This window comes from Vicia villosa, linkage group LG6 (assembly GCF_029867415.1).
Source record: "Vicia villosa cultivar HV-30 ecotype Madison, WI linkage group LG6, Vvil1.0, whole genome shotgun sequence".
NCBI classification, from domain to species: domain Eukaryota; kingdom Viridiplantae; phylum Streptophyta; class Magnoliopsida; order Fabales; family Fabaceae; genus Vicia; species Vicia villosa.
Window position 1 is genome coordinate 153,294,033 of NC_081185.1, and position 7,999 is coordinate 153,302,031.

General features: G+C 37.6%; 1 protein-coding gene across 1 annotated transcript; it reads right to left on the bottom strand.

Moving 5' to 3' along the window:
* Positions 1-62: 62 nt before the first annotated feature.
* LOC131610584 (ATP-dependent Clp protease proteolytic subunit-related protein 3, chloroplastic) lies at positions 63-4,847 on the bottom strand. The gene is made up of 10 exons (XM_058882563.1): positions 4,473-4,847; positions 4,101-4,205; positions 3,853-3,975; positions 3,631-3,690; positions 3,048-3,144; positions 2,883-2,956; positions 2,174-2,227; positions 1,993-2,076; positions 1,638-1,759; positions 63-332 (listed from the first exon to the last, which is right to left on the bottom strand). The coding sequence occupies exons 1-9, from the start codon at positions 4,752-4,754 to the stop codon at positions 1,667-1,669; spliced, it is 972 nt and encodes a 323-aa protein (XP_058738546.1). The 5' UTR covers positions 4,755-4,847; the 3' UTR covers positions 63-332; positions 1,638-1,666.
* Between the last annotated feature and the right edge of the window lie 3,152 nt (positions 4,848-7,999).

Genomic DNA, 7,999 nt, shown 5'->3' on the forward strand with positions numbered 1-7,999 from the left:
GCGGTTCAATGAATTGTTGAACATCTTAAAACTTATGAATGAAAAAGAAAGTAAGTCTGAAATGAAAGAATGTGAAAGACAAGACGAATATGATCATAAGCAAACCATACACTATAATGACCACATAGATGAATGATCACACTATTGTTTTCTTGTTTGATCAGTCATGCCTTCTGTGGAATAGAGCTTTTTTGATAACTACAGTTTTCACTTTTCAGTGAACAGGTGCGTAACATCCCTAGGAGCCCTGGATAGTTTTGAAAATGTTGAAAAAATATAAGAAAATCAGAAATCTCCTACACATGGCATTAGGGTCCGGGTACATCTCTAACCTGCACAATACAGCAACACAAAACTTCATATCAGAACCCACACCAAAAAAACGTGATCACCATGCTCTTGACATTCTTTAGAAAAAAAACAAATTATGAAAAGAATAGCATGCCAGAGAAAATTAAAAGCTATAATCTGTTTATCAAGTGGACAAGAATACCAAGCTGTAACTAGGGTGTTCTAAGAACATGCCAAGATATAATAGAGACTAGATACACATCATCACATTGCAATGATTCTATTCACTAGATGTGCCAAAATGGGTTACATTCATTAGATAAACCAAAATGGATTATCTTAAACTTGGCAAGTTATTTAAAGCAGAAGGGTGGTATTTATTATGTTAGTTATTTTATTTTTTAGGATAAATAGAGAAAGAAAAGGGAAAATGTTTATGGGATGATTGAGTTGTTATGGGAGGGAGAGATTAAGTTCTCTAATTCTAGGAAGGGAGAGACCAAGAGTCAAATTTTTTTATAGAAATTGTCTATTAACAGTATACTATCTATTTCCTTAGTTTATGTGGGAGCTCTGTGATAGAAACTGGTTCTTTATAAAATAGAATTGGAACAATTTCTGATATTTATTGATACCAACAGAATTACAGTACAGAGAATAACACCCAAATCACACATGATAGATAACACTAGGATAATTGTTCTCCAAGGTTTCGAGAACCTTGGCCTCTCTCCTTCCCAAATGTTCGAGAGTTGGGTCTCTCTCCCGCTAACCACTCAATAATTCAAAGATAACCCATTTAATACTATCACCTGTCCACTTCCTATTCATGCTTCCTAATAGCCAACATAACCAGCACATTTGTTTATTAAAAAGTAACTGACAGACTCTAAAACCATGACTGCCACAAAACTGACCAAAGTCTGTTCTGTTCTTATCTGCCCCATAATATTCTCTAATGAGAGGTCTAACATTCTGCACTATCTATAGTCTGTGTAATTGTGTTTCTGTTGTGAACATATTCTGCGATCACTGAAGTCACTTTCTGTGATTACTTTGACATCCGTTACTAACAAAAAGTTGAAAAAGTTCAACAGAGAAGTTGACTTTAAACAAAGTAGTTCCTCTGTGAACCAAATGTTCCCTAATATGTCTCCCGATATCCCTACTTTTCACTTTACCTACAATTTAAACAAAGATTCAATAATCGAAACCATTAAAATATTATGTAGCAAGCCCCTTTAGACTCCATCTATCAAAACAGAGACAGCATCATTCGTTGAATATGACAATAAATATACATTCCAGAATTTGCAGTAACATTGAGAGGAAGATAACTGACTTACATGAGCAAGATATGTATCCAAAAGAGGAACTAAAATCTATTTTCAACTTTAACACCAGAAGCAGTACCATTTTCCCGGTCTTCTCGAACACTCATAAGCTTCTCCTGGCCACGCCAAAGAATCTGGAAACAGTGTGTTCCAACATTGGTCAGCAAAACATGTTTGAGAACATAGACTGAAGAAGATAATCTACTAAGAGCCTATTCATTTTTACTTTTTTTAACATGATTTTAAAATTTAAGGTGAAGTAATTTATCCTACAAATTTTGAAAATAGATTTTTTAGAATAAGTGATATTTTTCAAAAAAAAAATTGAAACAAACAGACTCTTAACCCAATGTAAATAAACACTTACTTTGTCAATGACCCCAAATTCCTTTGCCAATGACGGGCCCATGTAATATGATCTCTGCATTACCTTAGCAACTTTCTCCACAGACTAGTAGTTTAGAGAATAAGCAAAATATAAAATATTAGATCCTCCTTCATGTGTGTTGAATAAATATGATATGTAATACTTAATGCATGATACTCACATTTCCCGTATGTTTGGCCAGTAGTTCAACTAAAGTGTCCCTGTTACATATCACCTGAAAATTTTGGAGTACAGGCAAAGATTTCATACATAGACATAGTAGGACATCTAGGTTTAAACACAAGAACATCAGGAGTGAAGAAATAGAGATAGATGTGCCGGTTTAAGAAAGATTAAAGAGATGGATGTATCTTTGAAAGAAAGATGTTCAGGTTCAATTTTGGAGTCAAACTAAAGAATAGAAACTACACATGGAAGTGAAAAAGAATGGTCCATTCCAAATATATGGGGGATATCTAAGACTGGAATATCTGAGTGAATATAAATCGCAAGTCCTGAACAAGAAAGGTGCTACTGCTACAATTCACATTTACCATCTGATTATGGAAATTGAGTTTAGATATTAAGAAGAAAAAAAATGAAAATATGCTTCAGATATAGTAAGGAATTACATCTAGATATTGTATATTTGAAATGAAATATGAAACTTCTGGTCACTAAGTGAAATGACTAAAAAAATCTAACATAAACAACGTATCAATAAGAAACTATTATTGATAAGAAAATTAGTCACATTAAAATAGTATGGCAGTATAATATGAACACACCAATTGCCAGACAACACGAGAAGGAAAAAAAAAAAAACAAAAACACAACCAAACTTTATCATTCCTAATAAAAAGCAGTGTAGCAAAATAAGTTTGACTAACCTCCTTTGCATGAATAAGAATATCAGATGCAGGTCTCAACCCAATTGGTGGAACACGAGGCTGCTGAATCATGGCTGAAACAGTAACCAGTAGAAAAGTATCAAATTTGTGAAGAATCAAAGGACTATAAGCAAAAACATAGACACAATTGGGTCCAAACGGTACCTTTTGCATGGGGTGTCATAAAGCGTTTGCCAGGAGTCCCTGCTGAAAGTAGTAAACATGCATGACCAATAGCAAGACCAATAGCCACAGTGTGTATCTGCTCAGGGCACAAAAGCCAAATACGTGGGACAGGATATTTTCAAATGTAATCAAAGAGAATACTAAATCGCTTAAAAAAGGATATGAACAATTGCACATGATTCTGAGCAGACAAATAATTAACCTAATTTCCAATAGTATCAATTAATTAATACATTACTCAGATTAAGTCAAAAACAAATTCAAGGTTGTATGCTACTTAAAATTTAACTGTGGAACTAAAAAGAATGCATGCAACTATTCTAAGCATAAGTTACTGAGTCACCATGCTACCAGCAGCGTGAATCATATGTACAACAGCCCAATAGTTAATGGGATGATGTCCAAATCATCATAATTACATTATGTTTCACAGTTTCCATAAACCAAAGCAACCCACAATATCGTCTCATCGTATGACTGCCATGTACAATCATCACCGTCAACAAGAAATACAAGTAAATAATCATTTGAAGTGCGGAATTGTCAATGGGAAGAAACAAACCACGGTTTTCATCTGCATCAATGCATCATAAATGGCAAAACCTTCTGTCTCCATTGCCACCTGAAGTCGAGAACAACAAATAATTGAGATAGGAAAGTGAGAAACAAGGAGGGAGGCAGACATTCTTATCTTACAGAGATAGTGAACCATACAAAGCATGTGTCCAAGTGCAGACAGAACATCAAACATTTCAATTTAAAAAGCAAGTTGTTAGCCAATTACCGTTTCTCCATCTGCCCGTGTAGTCCCGCTGGAGTTTATGTAAACATATATCGGTGCTTTAGGATCCATCCACTGCAAGAACATAAGCTCCGCAATGACAAGCTCTGTGACAGCCGGCACCAACTGATAGGTAGAAACTAAAAACAGTCAATAACAGTTTGTACAAATTGAATTATAAAAATAGTATTAATCAATTGAAAGCACTAAGAGGGATAATACATAAACCAAATGCATAAATGAACACTTACAGGCATGCCAATGTAAACAATCCGACCATCGAGCAGCAATGAAGGCAGGTCAGGTGGTGGCCTTCTGGGGCGGCGCTGATGGTTGGATGAAGCATAACTTTCAATCTATTTCAACCACACAAGATAAGGATAATTGAAATCAATGCATAGAATATGTGATAATTAACCAGAGTTTACTCAATCTATAATCATCATCATTAAAAATATTTGACTTCAATCGTAACTACTTCCAAAATTAAACTCTATTAAATATATCTAACATGAAACAATAAACTATATCAACAACACAAAGCATACGATAATTTCTAATTTTCAATTTCTAACATGAAATAGAATCTAATCGAATGAACACAAAATGGATGAAAATTTTACTTCAGCGGGAGTGGCCATGAGTTGAGGGGAATCGAAAATGTCCAATAAAGGAAGATTATCGGGATTGGAGGCAGGTTTGAGGAGAGTCTCAGGGGAAGAAGCGGCGACGGAAGCGAGTTTGGAGAGAAAGGGGTCATTAGGGTTGAAAGGGGGCATGGGGATTTTGGATTTTCCTATTGCATTAAGGGTTCTAAGAGTTTTCAATCTTGTTGGAGGAGAGTAAGATGGGGAAGCGGGCATGGAAGTAGGCATGGATATTGGTGCTCGGAAACATGTAGCCATGGTGAACTTCACCGGAGTGTTGTTGCAGTTGCGCACACGATACTGTAACTGAAAAAAAATGCAGGAGATATTATAGAGAGGATAAATGGGACGAGAAATTGTGCGAGTGTTTTGTTTTTGTCTACTTAAAAGTACAAAATTGATATTTTAACTATTTTACAATATATTTACTCTATGAAAAAAAATCAAATAACCAACTTTAAAAAAAAAATTATCCAAAAAATTAGATTTTGGAAAAAATTACCTGGATAACCAGGTTTGGGAGGTATCCTACATATAGCAGCCACCTCCCATGGCGCCATAGTGTAAAAGCTTGCTCATATGCGCCACCTGGGGTGGCGCCTTAGTATATGGGGAAACTTTAAGCCACCTCAGGTGGCGTCAATGTTGTCCAATTTTTTTTTTTGTTTTTTGTTTTAATATTTAAAAAAAAAACCTACTAAATAAATAATTAGAATTGCGGAAATATATATTAATGATATAAGACGATGTATTACAACTGGAAATACGGAAAGAAAAAAAACATTACAAATGCGAGAAATACGGGAAAAACATTACAAATATGGGAAAAACATTACAAATACGGAAAATACGCGAAAAACATTACAAATACGGAAAATACGCGAAAAACATTACAAATACGAAAAATACGGGAATATATTTTTAAAAAACATTAAAATTATTCTAATCTTGACCCTTATGACCGCCAGTTCCGCAAGAAGGCGTTGTTCGGATCCGTTGGGAAGGTGGTCGACAACCCCCCTAGTCCTTGGATGTTCTCGTTGTGTTTGGGTAGGTGGGCCTCGGATTAGCCTCTCCATGCGCTCGTTGGACATGCAGTCTTCAATCCTACTATCAAAGAGTCGGGTCCCCATGCCCTCATAGATTTGTCGTGGTGGTGGGGTCGCCTCGTATGGCTGGTAAAACTCAGCGCTTGAGTTGCCTTGGAAAAAAGGCATTGTTTGTCGGGGTGTGGTGTAGCCATATTGTTGTTGTTGTGATTGTTGGGAGCTATGGTAAAGTGACGAGTGCGGGATCATTGACTCGTTTGGGTCGTATTCGTCATTTGGGCCCATGTCGGGGTTGGGTTGGCTAGTGGAGGGGCCCACATCGTGGTGCTGTTGGGTGAAGCCCCATGAGTGATGTTGGTTGGGTTGCCTAGTGGAGGGGCCCGCGTCGTGGTGCTGTTGGGTGAAGCCCCAGGACTGTTGTTGGCTGGGTTGATTTTGGTAGGGCGTTTGATGCTTTTCACGGTAAGGGTGTTCGGAGGTCTGATGGTGTTGGTACTGTGCTTGGTGAAAGCTATGTTGGCTTGGTTGGCTTGGTTGGCTTGGTTGACGTTGTTGATCCTGTTGGCATTGTTGGGGTGGTTGTTGGTTGTATTGCTGTTGGCGGGGGTCGTGTAAGTAGTAAGGATTAGACACATACATTTAAAGGGTTGTGACTGATCTATACCAATTCACGTAATCTTCAGTTGGATACATCGGGAGTTGGGCAACAGGGAATTGGAGCAGATGGCGGCGACGCTGCTTCCACATCTCACAAAATCCAGGTGCGAATAATCGATAATCTTGGTGATCCCATTGGTGATTCACTCTTTTCAGATGCCAACAACCCAAATCAGTGGGGGGATTCGGGGTTGGTTGATGCATGCCAAATTGGGGTCTCACACAGTCAGCATGTTGCATCTCGATAATGTTGAACCTTATGATAGGTGTCACCGCAGTCCAAACTTCTTGGTCACGGGCGTTGGGCTCATGTTCGAGCCCTAAGTACGGTCTCCAATTAAACTGCATAGGAAAAAAGAATATAATATATTATTTGGAAGATGGTTTGTAATACATATATACGCATCATAAAAAAGTTTAGTGGTAATACATCTTGAGCTCGGAGGTGATCCAATAGTTGTCGATACATATAATATGCAAGTGTCGTCGTATGCGTTCTTACAAAGAGATTGATATGACATGGCCAAAACGGCAGACCCCCAACTATACTTTCTGATTTTGCCGATGCTATCAAATAAACTTAAATAAAAAAAGTTGACAGTGTTACCTGTCGACTCTGGAAATAAGAGGTTACCAAACATTAACATGATATAAACCTTAGTTTTAAGGAAAATTTGCTCCTCAGTAGAGTTGTCGTCCAACTTATGTTCGTCATAATAATCTCTAAGGGAAGCTAGACTGATACCCTGGCCTCTTGAACCTTGAACTGTCACAACCAGGTCCTTTTCCAACACCTTCTCACATAGTTCATTTGCATGTTGAACACTTCCATTAACAGCCTTCCCATCAATGGGCTGACCAAGCAACATATAGACATCCTCCAGAGTTATTGTACACTTACCTGTTGGAAGATGAAACGTGTGGGTTTCACGCCTCCATCGCTCTTGTAACGCAAGTATGAATTTTCGGTCGATGGTGTTGTTGTCAATTTTGATGACATGTCCGAAGCCACATGCTTGTAGATACGGAACAATCCTCTCGTCAGGTTCAACATAGGTGTGAGAACGGCAACGTAATCACTGGACATCCTAAAAAGCACGTATAAATAGATTAATGTCATGATCATATAAGTATAGATGTTTAGAAGAAAATAAGTATGAACTTACAAATTTCTCCAAGTTCGCCCTAGTTCCTCTGTGCTTTTCACCCAAGGTTAGAAGTTGGGCCATTTTTAAGAACTCTGAAACTTGATGTGAAATTGAAAAATATAAGTGTTTGTGAAGATGATAGATGAAATGTTGATGAAAAATGAGTTTTCTATCAGAGTATTTATAGTGGGGATGGTTAATGCTGATGTCTATTGCATGACAACTAAGTGGCAAGCATGCATGTGATACATATATTAAAGTAATATAAAATAGGGTTCACATGCATTCAGAGTATAAAATTATAAAATAGGGGTCACATGCAATAGACTAGGCGTGCATGCATACAATGTTTTGTGCAGGGCTAAGTGTAGTCTGCAAAATAGACTAGGCGCATGCATAAAGTTATAAAATAGGGATGCATGCGTGTCAGGATAGTCTGCATGGTGCAGGTATAGGGTCGCATGCATGTATGATAGATTGCATGTTACATGTATATCACATGCATAAGAATAGGCCAAATTAGGATTTTCGCGTGGGGACCACAATTAATACATATACGCCACCCCAGGTGGCGCCATAGTGCATAAATTAGGGCAAAAATGGACTAGTGCGCCACCCCAGGTGGCGCCTTCCTGTTAGAGAATTGCAC

Bases quoted from the DNA above. Each gene is read 5' to 3' on its own strand.
- LOC131610584 (XM_058882563.1), bottom strand. From the start codon at position 4,754: ATGGCTACATGTTTCCGAGCACCAATATCCATGCCTACTTCCATGCCC. The intron at 4,206-4,472 runs GTAAAATTTTCA...TGGTTGAAATAG, and splicing joins TCATGGCCACTCCCGCTGAA to ATTGAAAGTTATGCTTCATC. The intron at 2,957-3,047 runs GTACCGTTTGGA...TTACTGTTTCAG, and splicing joins TATGACACCCCATGCAAAAG to CCATGATTCAGCAGCCTCGT.